The following is a 15,056-nucleotide window of genomic DNA, read 5'->3' on the forward strand; positions in this document are numbered from 1 at the left end:
TGTGTATTTTAACTGCATAGGTCGCTATATGCCCGCTTGGAGAGCGACACATCAGCAGCAGGAAAGCAGGTGTGCTAAGGCACAGGCTTTCTATGCTGCTTGTATTGCACGTACTGAAGTGTTCATTTGTATTTATGCTTGTATGCTATACATTGCACTGTACAGTCGCTAGTCTTAGCTATATTCTCCTGGAATGGCTAGACTACAGCAGCAGAAAACCAAGGGTGCTGGGGCACAGGTTTTTTTCTATGCTGCTTGTATTGCATGGGCTGCAGTGTGCATTTGTACTTGTGCTTGTATGCTATGCATCGCACTGTATGGTCACTCTTCTGGGCTATATTCCCCTAGATGACTAGTCTACAGCAGCAGAAGAGCAGGGGTGCCAGGGCATAGGCTTCTATGCTGCTTGTATTGCTTGTGCTGCAGTGTTCATTTGTACTTTATGCTTGTATGCTATACATTGCACTGTACGGTCACCATTCTTGGCTATATACTTCTAGATGGCTAGTCGGCAGCGGCAAAAAAGCAACACAGATTTTCAGTGCTGTTTTTACTACATGGGATGCTATTCATGACACCGTCCCATTGTGTGCATGCTCCCCTGTAGCACTTCGTCTGCCGGGGTCTCTAGCACTTCGTCTGCCGGGGTCTCTACTAGTCGTGGCCAAAGAAACCACCTGTCAACCCTGTCCAAGGACAGGGACGGAGTTGCAGTTTCGACGGATATATTGTCATAAGATAGAGACTTGCAGTCCAGACAGGCCATGGGCAATCTTCCTGACCAACCTCATTTGGAACGGGGGGGTCCCAGGAGGACTCTCTGTATGATAAGGCAGCTCTCCAGGACTTTGATCCTGACATCGCTCTCAGTCCGGATACACCGGATGGTAACGCCATACGGAATGATCCTATAGCGTCCATCAATGGAAGGTTGGATCTTTCTCCCTCAGCTCCCCCAGTGGAGGAGTCAGCTTCACAGCAGGAGAAGTCCCTTTTCAGTATCTCAAACGGATATGGAGTATTTTTCTGGCCACGCTGACTTCAGAGAAGCAGTCCAGAAACACCACGCTTACCAGATAAGCGTTTTCTCCAAACGTTTTTTAAAGATACACGTTATCCCTTTTCCCCTGACGTGGTCAAGCGCTGGACCCAGGGTCCAAAGGTGGATTCTCCAATCTCCAGGCTTGCGTCTAGAGACATAGTTGCACTGGAGATGGGGCTTCACTTAAAGTTGCCATTCACAGACAGATGGACTCTGGTTGAAATCTGTCTAGGAGGCTATCGGCGTGTCGGTTGCTCCGGCATTCACAGCCGTATAGGCAACCTAACCTGTTCAGCTGTTCTTGCGCAGCTGGCCTTGAGCACATGTACATCTGTACCGCAGAGGCGTCCGTAACCCCGCAATGTCTGCACTGCGACTTACCCTATTAAAGCTGTCCTAAAAGTACAGTCGAGGTTTCGGTCCTTCCCAAGCTCGGGCAGGTCCCAATTGTCCTCGTGCAAAAGGGCTACAAAACCTCAGACGGGCTCAGATTCCGGCCGGGCTCAATCACGCCCAAGGAAGGCAGCCGGAGGAACCGCTACCAAGGCGGTCTCCTCATGACTCTCGGCTCCCTCTCTCTCTCTCCGCATCCGCGGTTGATGGCAGACTTCCCCGCCTTTGGCGACATTTAGCTGCCACAGGTCACAGACCGGTGGGTGACGGTCATTGTGCTCACGTGCACAGGACAGTGTTCTGTTCTCGTCCTCCGACTCCATTATTCAGAACGGCCCCACCTCCCCACCGAGCAGATGCCCTGCTGCAGGCGGTGGACGCTCTAAGAGCAGAAGGAGTGGTGATCCCTGTCCCCCCTCAGGAACGAGGGCGAGGGTTTGTACTCCAATCTCTTTGTGGCTCCAAAACAGGACGGCTCCTTCCGTCCTGTTCTGGACCTAAAACTGCTCAACAATCAGGTGCACGCCAGGCGGTTCCGGATGGAATCCCTCCGATCCGTCATTACCTCAATGTCTCGAGGAGACTTCCTTGCCTCAACAGACATCAAAGATGCCTATCTCCACGTGCCAATTGCTACGGAGCACCAACGTTTTCTACGTTTTGTGATAGGAGACGACCATCTTCAGTTCGTAGCTCTGCCATTCGGTCTGGCGACAACCCCACGGGTGTTCACCAAGATCATGGCAGCAGTGGTAGCAGTCTTGCACTCTCAGGGACACTCGGTGATCCCTTACTTGGACGATCTACTCGTCAAGGCACCCTCCCTCGAGGCATGCCAACGCAGCCTGAATGTTACGCTGGAGACTCTCCAGACTTTCGGGTGGATCATCAATTTGGCAAGGTCAAATCTGTCACCGACTCAATCACTAACGTATCTCGGCATGGAGTTTCACACTCTATCAGCGATAGTGAAGCTTCCGCTGAACAAGCAGCGTTCACTGCAGACAGAGGTGCAGTCTCTCCTTCAAGGCCAGTCGCACCCCTTAAGGCGCCTCATGCACTTCCTAGGGAAGATGGTGGCAGCCATGGAGGCAGTTCCCTTTGCGCAGTTTCATCTGCGCCAACTTCAATGGGACATTCTCCGCCAATGGGACGGGCAGTCAACCTCCCTGGACAGGAAAGTCTCCTTTTCCCAGACGGCCAAGGACTCTCTGCAATGGTGGCGTATTTCCACCTCATTGTCACAGTGAAGATCCTTCCTACCCCCATCCTGGGCAGTAGTCACGACAGATACGAGTCTGTCAGGGTGGGGAGCAGTTTGTCTCCGCCACAGGGCTCAGGGGACGTGGACTCAGCAGGAGTCCACCCTTCAGATCAATGTTCTGGAAATCAGGGCAGGGTATCTTGCCCTACTAGCTTTCCAGCAGTGGCTAGAAAGAGCGCAGATCCGACTCCAGTCGGACAACTCCACAGTGGTGGCATACATCAACCACCAAGGAGAGACGCGCAGTCGGCAAGCCTTCCAGGAAGTCCGGCGAATCCTCATGTGGGTGGAGGACACAGCATCCACCATATCCGCAGTTCACATCCCGGGCGTAGAAAACTGGGAAGCAGACTTCCTCAGTCGCCAGGGTATGGACGCAGGGGAATGGTCCCTTCACCCGGACGTGTTTCAGGAAATCTGTCGCCGCTGGGGGGTGCCGGACGTCGACCTAATGGCGTCTCGGCACAACAACAAGGTCCCGGCATTTATGGCACGATCGCGCGATCACAGAGCTCTGGCGGCAGACGCCTTAGTGCAAGATTGCTCGCAGTTCCGGCTCACATATGTGTTTCCACCTCTGGCAATCTTGCCCAGAGTACTGCGCAAAAATCAGATCCGATTGCAGCCGCGTCATACTCGTCGCCCCAGACTGGCCGAGGAGATCGTGGTACCCGGATCTGTGGCATCTCACGGTCGGCCGACCGTGGTCACTACCAGGCCGGCCAGACTTACTGTCCCAAGGGCCGTTTTTCCATCGGAATTCTGCGGCCCTGAACCTGACTGTGTGGCCATTGAGTCCTGGATCCTAGCGTCTTCAGGATTATCCCAAGGGGTCGTTGCCACCATGAAACAGCAGAAGTGGACTTCCTAGCCTAAGATCTACCACAGAACGTGGAAGATTTTCTTAACCTGGTGCTCGGCTCAGGGAGGGTCTCCCTGGCCATTTGCATTGCCTACTTTTCTTTCCTTCCTGCAATCGGGGTTAGAAAAGGGCTTGTCGCTCGGCTCCCTTAAGGGGCAAGTCTCGGCACTATCCGTGTTTTTTTCGGAAGCGTCTAGCACGTCTTTCTAAGGTGCGCACGTTCCTACAGGGGGTCTGTCATATCGTACCCCCGTACAAGCGGCCGTTAGATCCATGGGATCTCAACAGGGTACTAGTTGCTCTCCAGAAGCCGCCTTTCGAGCCTCTGAAGGAAGTTTCATTTTCTCGCCTGTCACAGAAGGTGGCGTTTCTCGTTGCGATCACATCGCTTCGGCGAGTGTCTGAGCTGGCAGCTCTGTCATCCAAGGCTCCCTTCCTGGTGTTCCACCAGGACAAGGTAGTGCTGCGCACCATTCCGGAGTTTCTCCCTAAGGTAGTATCTTCATTTCATCTTAATCAGGATATATCCTTGCCTTCCTTTTGTCCTCATCCGGTTCACCGGTATGGAAAGGACTTACGTTTGTTAGATCTGGTGAGAGCACTCAGAATCTACTTTTCCCGCACGGCGCCCATGCGCCGTTCCGATGCATTTTTTGTCCTTGTCGCTGGTCCGCGCAAGGGGTTGCAGGCTTCTAAAGCCACCCTGGCTCGATGGATCAAAGAACCAATTCTAGAGGCCTACCGTTCTGCGGGGCTTCCGGTTCCTTCAGGGCTAAAAGCCCACTCACCCAGAGCCGTGGGTGCGTCCTGGGCATTACGACACCAGGCTTCGGCTCAACAAGTGTGCCAGGCAGCTACCTGGTCCAGTCTGCACACTTTCACCAAGCATTATCAGGTGCATACCTATGCTTCGGCGGACGCCAGCTTAGGTAGAAGAGTTCTGCAGGCGGCAGTGACACCCCCGTAGGGGAGGGCTGTTTTGCAGCTCTAACATGCGGTATTTCTTTACCCACCCAGGGACAGCTTTTGGACGTCCCAATCGTCTGGGTCTCCCAATAGAGCGCTGAAGAAGAAGGGAATTTTGTTACTTACCGTAAATTCCTTTTCTTCTAGCTCTTATTGGGAGACCCAGCACCCGCCCTGTTGTCCTTCGGGATTTTTTTGTTGTTTGCGGGTACACATGTTGTTCATGTTGAACGGTTTTTCAGTTCTCCGATGTTACTCGGAGTTAATTTGTTTAAACCAGTTATTGGCTTTCCTCCTTCTTGCTTTGGCACTAAAACTGGAGAACCCGTGATACCACGGGGGGGTATAGCCAGAAGGGGAGGGGCCTAGCACTTTTTAGTGTAGTGCTTTGTGTGGCCTCCGGAGGCAGTAGCTATACCCCAATCGTCTGGGTCTCCCAATAAGAGCTAGAAGAAAAGGAATTTACGGTAAGTAACAAAATTCCCTTCTTCTTCTAGCTCCAATTGGGAGACCCAGCACCCGCCCTGTTCCCTTCGGGCTGTTGTTTTTTCGTGTACACATGTTGTTCATGTTGAATGGTTTCAGTTCTCCGAAATTTCTTCGGATTGAAGTTACTTTAAACCAATTTATTAGCTTTCCTCCTTCTTGCTTTTGCACTAAAACTGAGGAGCCCGTGATGCACGGGGGGTGTATAGCCAGAAGGGGAGGGTCTTTACACTTTTAAGTGTAATACTTTGTGTGGCCTCCGGAGGCAGAAGCTATACACCCAATTGTCTGGGTCTCCCAATTGGAGCTAGAAGAAAAGGAATTTACGGTAAGTAAACAAAATTCCCTTCTTTAGTGAAATCATTGGCGGAAAGAGCTGAAACATTAGAAAAAAACGCACTAACAACTGACATACTTCTTCTGTTTCCTGCACTTAAACTGCAAGGAAAAAAGAAGCAATGTGCACACAGCACTTCAGAATTCTCATTGACTTTGCTGGCATAAGATTAGACATGCAGACTTGGGCAACAAACTGCATGATAAACTGCACCAAAAAACTGAGTAGGATATACCCATCAACTGGAGTCAAGTTGATCAGTTTTAGCTTAGCGTCCGTAGGAGGCAGACGAGGGGCCACACTCAGCCCCATTTGTGCCTTTTTAGATTTGTGGAGTTTGTATTTAATTTTTCCCCCTCACTTTTGTTGCCAGCAGTTTACACATTAATGGTTGTGTGAGGTAAATATAGGACAGTCCAAATTTACACTGATACAAGCTGAACACTGACTACTTAACATTGTATAACCGTGTCATATCTTCAGTGTTATGCTGTAACAGGATATAAGAAATTATTTACAAGAATGTGAAGGGTGTACTCACTTTTGTGATATATTGTGTATATGCAATAATGTTTCAGTGTATTTCCCCTCTTAAACCTGAGGAGCAGAGCTAGAGTTTATGGGTTTCCGGGTCACCGTCCAGTCCCTAATGGTCACTTTTAATTTATTTTACAGCTGAATCACGGCTTCACACCGCCCCGGCTCTTTCTGGCGGCCGGGATTCAAAATTTAGTCCCTGGCATTCTTGGGTAGGGTCTGCATTGGTGGCCAGGACATGCCCCCACCAACCTGGCCAATAGAATGTGCAGCCTCGCTGGCGCCACTCTCCAGGCTTAACCACTCGCAACACGTGCATAATAGAACCTATATAATCAGCCGTCTTCAGGGTTTCATTCTATATCTAGAAGCGGTACCAGATTGCAGTAATGAATGTGCTTTTTCCAACAGATGGGAAGATGCGAGGATTTGCCTTTGTGCAGTTTAAGAACATGCTGGAGGCCAGCAAGGCGTTGAAAGCGACAAACATGAAGAGTATAAAAGGTGAGCAGACTTACAAATGTTTGTTTAAGATGTTTATGTAATCAGAGCTAGTACTGCACAGTGACACAATGTGGTCTCCTTGTCTTGGTAAAGATGAGCTGTGACATAAATGTAGCTGTATTTTCAAGGACAACATATGCAACCAGATTAGTGGTGCGATTAAATAGACTAACCTAGAATGCATTGTTTTGTCATCGCTGTTCTAAAAGGCAGTGCAATGAAAAGAGCCGCGTGTCTATAAAAGGGGGAACAAAGAAAAAATAGGATGGAGTGAAGCATTTTAAACATCCATATGTCTCTGCGATGAAATGCGTATTTATTTAATTACCATATTTTTTTGGATTATTAGACGCACTTTTCCTCACAAAAATTTTGGAGGAAAGTGAGGGGTGCGTCTTATCTGAATGTAGCTTATTGGGGTGGTGGAGAGGGGTCGCAAGAGACTGGGGGGGGGATGCTGAGTCAGCTGTGCAGGGGCTGCGGCGGCTGTGCGGTGTCTGTAGCTGTTGTGCGGTGTCTCCGGTGGCTGCTCCTGAGGTGGCTGTGCTTTGTCTGCAGCTGCTGTGCGGTGTCTATGCGGGGTCTCTGGCGGCTGTGCGGTGTCTGCGCGGGGTATCCAGCGGCTTGGCTGGTGCTGCGGGTCTAGCGGTAACTTCAAATAATGCTGCCTGGAGTCGGCACGTGTGCAGATGGAGCTCTTGGCTCAAGCTCTCATCTACGCAGGCGCCGCCTCCGGCCATTGATCTCCCTCCAGCGGACGTCAGGAAAATGGCACCCAGAGGTGGCGCTTGCGCAGATGAGATCTTGGCTTGCCATTGAGCCTAGAGCTCAATCTGCGCTGACTTTGGGCGCAGTTTCTTTGAAGCCTTCACCGCGCGCAGCCGCTGAAGCTGTCCCAGCACGGCAGCCCCAACCTCCGCTACAGGCCCAGCCTCTGCTGCGGCCACAGCACAGCCTACAGTTTCTGGGACAATCCTCCACCACCGCTACTGCCCCCTCCGGTAAGACGCCACCTAATTACAAGACTGACCCCATTTTTTTTTTCCACTTTTTTTTTTTTTGCTCTGAATTTGGGGTGTATCTTATAATCTGGTGCATCTTAGAAAACAAAAAATGTGTTTAAATATATATTTTTTATTTTTAATTTTTTTTTTTTTTTCCCCCTTTTTATAGGTCGAACTGTTGCTGTTGATTGGGCTGTTGCAAAGGATAAATACACTGCAACTCAGGGACCGTCAGTCAGTGGTGAGTTAACTTTATCTGGGTTTCTGGGGAAAAAGATGTTAGATTTTACCAAGCAATATTTATAATGGTATTCTTACATTGGTTGCAGAATCCACGAAAAGAGCCCAGAAGGAAGAGTGTAAAGATTCATCAGATGAAGAGTCCTCGGATGACGAAGACACAACCTCACTAAAAGATGGAGATGATGGTGAGGATGATGACGACGAGGAAGATTCAAGTGAAGATGACACTGTAGAATCCAACGATGAGAAGGGAACTTCACAACAGAAAAGTAAAGGCAACGTGTAAGTAATGGGTAATTACTATTAGAGAAACAATATAGAATCTCCAGCTGTTATATTTTAGGATTTGGCCTCCCTTCAGTCACTTCTGCTGCTTTCTTCTTTTTTTTTTAATAAGAGTTTTTATCACTTTTGTCATACTCCTTTTTATTGTTGTGTGCAATTAATGGTCTAACATTATATATTCATAAATCTAATGTGTACCTGGATTTGTGTTTTTTAGCCCTATTAAGAAACTTCAGACTAACATGAGCAAAATGAAGGAGGACAGTGACGACGAACAGGAGGAGGACAGTGATGATGATGATCATGAGGATGACGACGACGACGATATGTCTGTAGACTCTGGTCAGGAGAGTGATGTAGATGACGAGTCTGGAGACTCTGACTCTGAGAGTGAAAAGAAAGGTACATCATGGGAACAAAGGGGTTGTCGTCCCCCCCCCCCCCCCCCCACCCCTCCCAAAAAAAACCCCCGTCAGATTTGAATAAAAAGGCAGAAGTAAAAATGTGATTATGTTTGCAACTTGCTATTATTCAATTAGAATCACTGGATCTCAAAATTTGTTTTTTTTTTTATTTTCTATAGCTTTTTGGGTTTTTTTGGGAAATAAAAATACTAAATATTTCTGTAGTTGCTAGCTGCACGTGATAGTATGGATCTTTCTACTCCTGATTTATTCAATGGGAGAGCAGAGCAGTTGCAGTGCTGAGTGAAGTCCACATATGCTGCTGTAATATCATATTTTTTTTTTTTTTTTTTTAACCTTCTGGATTAACAATGACATTTTATTCCATTGATGTGTGTTGTAATTCCTGCATTATAAGCAATAAGCAAAAAAAAACTGGCATTGCACGTGTTTGTACAGTTAACCCAGGTGACCAGTTAAACGTCTTCGTGTTTTGTTTTCTATTTTAGTCAAAACTAAAGTGAAGAAACGTTTGCCGTCAGATGTTGGCGAGGGAAAAACATTGTTCATAAGGTAAAGCTTTAGCTCTGTACAACTCGCTTTGTCTGAAGCATCATGTAATACACACAAATTCCAGCGTTCTGTTAGCACTAAAAACAAGAAAAACCCCATCATACAATTCATCAGTGAGATGTGCACTAGAAGAGACGCAAGCACGACCTTTTATATGCCCGTTCCGGTTTGTCATTGAGTGATGTAGTACAACAGGGTTTCTGATTTAATCCCCCCCCTAAACAAACCTAGCCTTGTCTTATGTTTCTTTGTCGCTCCATTGGGAGACCCAGACAATTGGGTGTATAGCTTCTGCCTCCGGAGGCCACACAAAGTATTACACTTAAAAGTGTAAACCCCTCCCCCGTGCATCACGGGCTCCTCAGTTTTTATGCTTTGTGTTGAAGGAGGCACACATGCACGCAAGCTCCACAATTTAGTCAGCAGCAGCTGCTGACTATATCGGATGGAAGAAAAGAGGGCCCATAACAGGGCCCCCGGCATGCTCCCTTCTCACCCCACTCTGGTCGGCGGTGCTGTTAAGGTTTAGGTACCCATTGCGGGTACAAAGGCTGGAGCCACATGCTGTTTTCCTTCCCCATACCTTAGGGGCTCTGGGTGAAGTGGGATCCTAACCGGTCACCATGCACTGGGACCGTGCTCCCTCCGCAGCCCCTGGGGGAATCTGCTGGACAGGAGACCGGGTATCGTCAGGGACAGGCCCTGCTCCTCTGAGGTACTCTGTGTCCCCTTGGGGACGGCGCATAGAGCGCCTGTGTAACGGACGCTGCAGCACCTGCCGGGTGTTTTGCGTCGCCGGGACTACCGCGCCGACCGCGCTTGTTTGCCGGCCGCACTAATAAATTTAGTCCCCGGCTTTTGCGGCCTAGTACCGCAAACTCCCGCCCCCGGGCCTGCCAGTCAGGGGTGAGGGCGGGACGCTAGACTGCATGTCAGCGGTGAGGGCTGGAGCATACTGAGGTATCCTCCTCCCCCCTCACTGAGCACTGCGGGGCATCAGATTCCCGCACTTTCTGAGGCACGCCCACGGCTCCCTCCTCCTCTCAGAACGCTGGCAGCCATTCCTATCAGCACTTCTGACGCTGGAGAACTTCAGAGGGGAGACAACACCGAGCTCCACAGCTCTGGGAGGCCCAGGCAGGGAATCTGGTGGTCACACAACCGCTGAGGGCGGTCGGTAAGCCGCACCTGTTACTAGGTGCTGGCCCCCCTGGGTGCCGAAGTGTATATTTATATGCTTATATTGTATACATTTACTCTGTACGGCCGCACTATTTGCTTTTGGCTATATACCCTCACTGATTGCTCTAAGAGGAGACAACAGCATGTCGTCCGCAAAAAGCAAGGGTGCCAAGGCACAGGCTTATTTTGCAACCTGTACCTCATGTGCGGCTATGCTACCTGCAGGTTCCACCTACCCTCATTGTGTGCAATGCTCGGCCCCTGTGACACTCACTCAGCCGGAGCCTCAGCCACTGGTGGGACCCTCGGCCCAGGTGGAACCACCTGCTGCCACTGTCCAGGTGACAGGGACAGAGTTTGCAGTATTCGCTGACAAACTTTCTGAGTCTATGGATAGATGGTCTGCTAAGATACTAGAAGCTTTGCAGTCCAGACCGGTAACACAGGCCCCGGGCACTGTTGAATCATTGCTCTCAGACCCCCCTCGGTCGGCGCAGCAAAGTGCTCCTGGGGCGACTCATAGGTCCCACGGTGAGGACTCGGACACGGACCGCAGTCCCAGACCGGCTAAGCGGGCTCGCTGGGAGCTTCCCTCGACTTCATCACACTGCTCAGGGTCTCAGCATGAGGACTCTCTGGAGGATGAAGTGGAGGTGGCAGATCAGGGCTCTGATCCTGACGCCGCTCTCAACCTTTGATACACCTGAAGGGGACGCCATAGTAAACGACCTTATAACGTCCATCAATCAGGTGTTAGAACTTTCTCCTCCAACTCCTCCGATTGAGGAGTCAGCTTCTCAGCAGGAGAAATTCCAATTTAGGTTTCCCAAACGTACACGGAGTGCGTTTCTTGATCACTCCAACTTCAGAGATACAGTCCAGAAACACCGAGCTTTTCCGGATAAGCGCTTTACTAAGCGCCTTAATGACACACGTTATCCCTTCCCCCCTGACATAGTCAAAGGTTGGGCTCAGTGTCCCAAGGTGGATCCTCCAGTCTCTAGACTGGCGGCTAGATCCATAGTTGCAGTGGCAGATGGTTCATCACTCAAGGATGCCACTGACAGGCAGATAGAGCTCCTGATGAAATCCATCTATGAAGCTATAGGCGCGTCTTTTGCTCCGGCATTCGCAGCCGTATGGGCACTCCAAGCTATCTCAGCTTGTCAGTCTGAGATTAATGCAGTCACACGTGCCTCTACTCCGCAGGTTGTGTCTTTAACCTCTCAGGCGTCGGCTTTTGCGTCCTACGCCATGAATGCTGTCCTGGACTCTGCGAGCCGTACGGCGGTAGCATCCGCCAATTCAGTGGCAGTCCGCAGGGCCATGTGGCTACGTGAATGGAAGGCAGACTCTGCTTCCAAAAAGTTCTTAACCGGTTTGCCATTTTCTGGCGACCGCCTGTTTGGCGAGCAATTGGATGAAATCATTAAACAATCCAAGGGAAAGGACTCGTCCTTACCCCAGTCCAAACCAAACAGACCTCAACAACGGAAGGTACAATCGAGGTTTCGGTCCTTTCGGCCCTCAGCCAGGTCTCAATTCTCCTCGTCCAACAGGCCACAGAAGGGTCAGAGGAACTCTGATTCATGGCGGTCTAAGTCACGTCCTAAAAAGACCGCCGGAGGAACCGCTCCCAAAGCGGCCTCCTCATGACTTTCGGCCTCCCCAAACCGCATCCTCGGTTGGTGGCAGGCTCTCCCGCTTTTGCGACGCCTGGTTGCCACATGTCCAAGACCGATGGGTGAGAGACATTCTGTCTCACGGTTACAGGATAGAGTTCAGCTCTCGTCCTCCGACTCGTTTCTTCAGAACATCTCCGCCCCCCGAGCGAGCCGATGCTCTTCTTCAGGCATAAGCACTCTGAAGGCAGAAGGAGTGGTGATCCCTGTTCCCCTTCAGCAATGGGGTCACGGTTTTTACTCCAACTTGTTTGTGGTGCCAAAAAAGGACGGATCTTTCCGTCCCGTTCTGGACCTCAAACTGCTCAACAGACACGTGAAAACCAGGCGGTTCCGGATGGAATCTCTCCGCTCCGTCATCGCCTCGATGTCCCAAGGAGACTTCCTAGCATCAATCGACATCAGGGATGCTTATCTCCACGTGCCGATTGCACCAGAGCATCAGCGCTTCCTGCGTTTCGCCATCGGGGACGAACACCTTCAGTTCGTGGCACTGCCTTTCAGCCTGGCGACAGCCCCACGGGTCTTCACCAAGGTCATGGCAACAGTAGTAGCAGTCCTACACTCTCAGGGACACTCGGTGATCCCTTACTTAGACGATCTTCTTGTCAAGGCCCCCTCTCGGGTGGCATGCCAACACAGCCTGAACATTGCTCTGGAGACTCTCCAGAGATTCGGGTGGATCATCAATTTCCCAAAGTCAAAATTGACACCGACCCAGTCGCTGACATATCTCGGGATGGAGTTTCATACTCTCTCAGCGATAGTGAAACTTCCGCTGGACAAACAGCGTTCACTACAGACAGGGGTGCAATCTCTCCTTCAAGCCCAGTCGCACCCCTTGAGGCGCCTCATGCACTTCCTAGGGAAGATGGTGGCAGCAATGGAGGCAGTTCCATTTGCGCAGTTTCATCTGCGTCCACTTCAATGGGACATTCTCCGCAAATGGGACAGGAAGTCGACGTCCCTCGACAGGAACGTCTCCCTTTCTCGGGCAGCCAAGGCCTCCCTTCAGTGGTGGCTTCTTCCCACTTCTTTGTCGAAGGGGAAATCCTTCCTGCCCCCATCCTGGGCTGTGGTCACGACGGACGCGAGCCTGTCAGGGTGGGGAGCGGTCTTCCTCCACCACAGGGCTCAGGGTACCTGGAATCAGCCAGAGTCCTCCCTTCAGATCAATGTTCTGGAGATAAGGGCAGTGTATCTAGCCCTAAAGGCGTTCCAGCCGTGGCTGGAAGGCAGGCAGATTCGAATTCAGTCGGACAACGCCACGGCGGTGGCATACATCAACCACCAAGGCGGCACACGCAGTCGGCAAGCCTTCCAGGAAGTTCGGCGGATTCTGCTGTGGGTGGAAGCCACAGCCTCCACCATCTCCGCAGTTCACATCCCGGGCGTAGAAAACTGGGAAGCAGACATCCTCATCGCCCCAGACTGGCCGAGGAGGTCGTGGTACCCGGATCTGTGGCATCTCACGGTGGGTCAACCGTGGGCACTACCAGACCGACCAGACTTGCTGTCTCAAGGGCCATTTTTCCATCTGAATTTTGCGGCCCTCAACCTGACTGTGTGGCCATTGAGTCCTGGATCCTAGCGTCTTCAGGATTATCTCAAGAGGTCATTGCCACTATGAGACAGGCCAGGAAACCAACGTCCGCCAAGATCTACCACAGGACGTGGAGGATCTTCTTATCCTGGTGCTCTGATCAGGGTTTTACTCCCTGGCCATTTGCCTTGCCCACTTTTCTGTCCTTCCTTCAATCCGGAATGGAAAAGGGTTTGTCTCTCGGCTCTCTTAAGGGACAAGTCTCGGCGCTCTCTGTGTTTTTTCAACAGCGTCTAGCCAGGCTTCCGCAGGTACGCACGTTCCTGCAGGGGGTTTGCCACATAGTCCCTCCTTACAAGCGTCCGCTAGAACCCTGGGATCTGAACAGGGTGCTAACGGCTCTTCAGAAACCACCTTTCGAGCCAATGAGGGATATTTCTCTTTCACGCCTTTCGCAGAAGGTGGTCTTCCTAGTGGCAGTCACATCACTTCGGAGAGTGTCTGAGCTAGCTGCACTGGTCATGCAAAGCCCCCTTCCTGGTGTTTCACCAGGACAAGGTGGTTCTGCGTCCGGTTCCGGAATTTCTCCCTAAGGTGGTATCCCCTTTTCATCTCAATCAGGATATCTCCTTACCTTCTTTTTGCCCTCATCCAGTTCACCAATGTGAAAAGGATTTGCACTTGTTAGATCTTGTGAGAGCACTCAGACTCTACATTTCTCGTACGGCGCCCCTGCGCCGCTCGGATGCGCTCTTTGTCCTTGTCGCTGGCCAGCGTAAAGGGTCGCAGGCTTCCAAGTCAACCTTGGCTCGGTGGATCAAGGAACCAATTCTTGAAGCCTACCGTTCTTCTGGGCTTCCGGTTCCTTCAGGGCTGAAAGCCCATTCTACCAGAGCCGTGGGTGCGTCCTGGGCATTGCGGCACCAGGCTACGGCTCAGCAGGTGTGTCAGGCGGCTACCTGGTCGAGTCTGCACACTTTCACGAAACACTATCAGGTGCATACCTACGCTTCGGCAGATGCCAGCCTAGGTAGGCGAGTCCTTCAGGCGGCGGTTGCCCACCTGTAGGAAGGGGACGTTTTACGGCTCTTTTACCGAGGTATTTTTACCCACCCAGGGACTTCTTTTGGACGTCCCAATTGTCTGGGTCTCCCAATGGAGCGACAAAGAAGGGAATTTTGTTTACTTACCGTAAATTCCTTTTCTTCTAGCTCCTATTGGGAGACCCAGCACCCGCCCCTGTTCCCTTCGGGCTGTTGTTCTTTTGTGTACACATGTTGTTCATGTTGAATTGTTCTTGGTTCATGGTTTTCAGTTCTCCGAACATCCTTCGGATTGAATTTACCTTAGACCAATTTATAAGTTTCCTCCTTCCTGCTTTTGCACCAAAACTGAGGATCCCGTGATGCACGGGGGGGGTGTATAGGCAGAGGGGAGGGGTTTACACTTTTAAGTGTAATACTTTGTGTGGCCTCCGGAGGCAGAAGCTATACACCCAATTGTCTGGGTCTCCCAATAGGAGCTAGAAGAAAAGGAATTTACGGTAAGTAAACAAAATTCCCTTCTTTGACACTTTTAGATGTGTTTTGTATTTGCTGTACACTGAAAAATTGTGTAATTTCGACTGGGAAAAATGTGAAGATATCAAAGTTTACTACCAATTTATTGTACTTGAAATATATGTATCCATCTATACATAAATATAGAACATAATTATGAAGGTAAGTGTGTGTGTAATATAGATATAGA

At 50.5% G+C, this 15,056-nt stretch overlaps 1 protein-coding gene across 2 annotated transcripts in view; it reads left to right on the forward strand.

The window, feature by feature from the left end:
* RBM28 (RNA binding motif protein 28) overlaps positions 1–15,056 on the forward strand; it is a 135,291-nt gene that overhangs the window by 25,105 nt on the left and 95,130 nt on the right. For both annotated transcript variants that reach the window (XM_075345397.1, XM_075345396.1), the window contains exons 5-9: positions 6,299–6,391; positions 7,565–7,636; positions 7,725–7,920; positions 8,141–8,325; positions 8,837–8,900. In XM_075345397.1, the coding sequence (XP_075201512.1) occupies positions 6,299–6,391; positions 7,565–7,636; positions 7,725–7,920; positions 8,141–8,325; positions 8,837–8,900 (610 nt within the window). The remainder of the gene's footprint in view (positions 1–6,298; positions 6,392–7,564; positions 7,637–7,724; positions 7,921–8,140; positions 8,326–8,836; positions 8,901–15,056) is intronic.

This window comes from Anomaloglossus baeobatrachus, chromosome 4 (assembly GCF_048569485.1).
Source record: "Anomaloglossus baeobatrachus isolate aAnoBae1 chromosome 4, aAnoBae1.hap1, whole genome shotgun sequence".
Lineage (NCBI taxonomy): Eukaryota > Metazoa > Chordata > Amphibia > Anura > Aromobatidae > Anomaloglossus > Anomaloglossus baeobatrachus.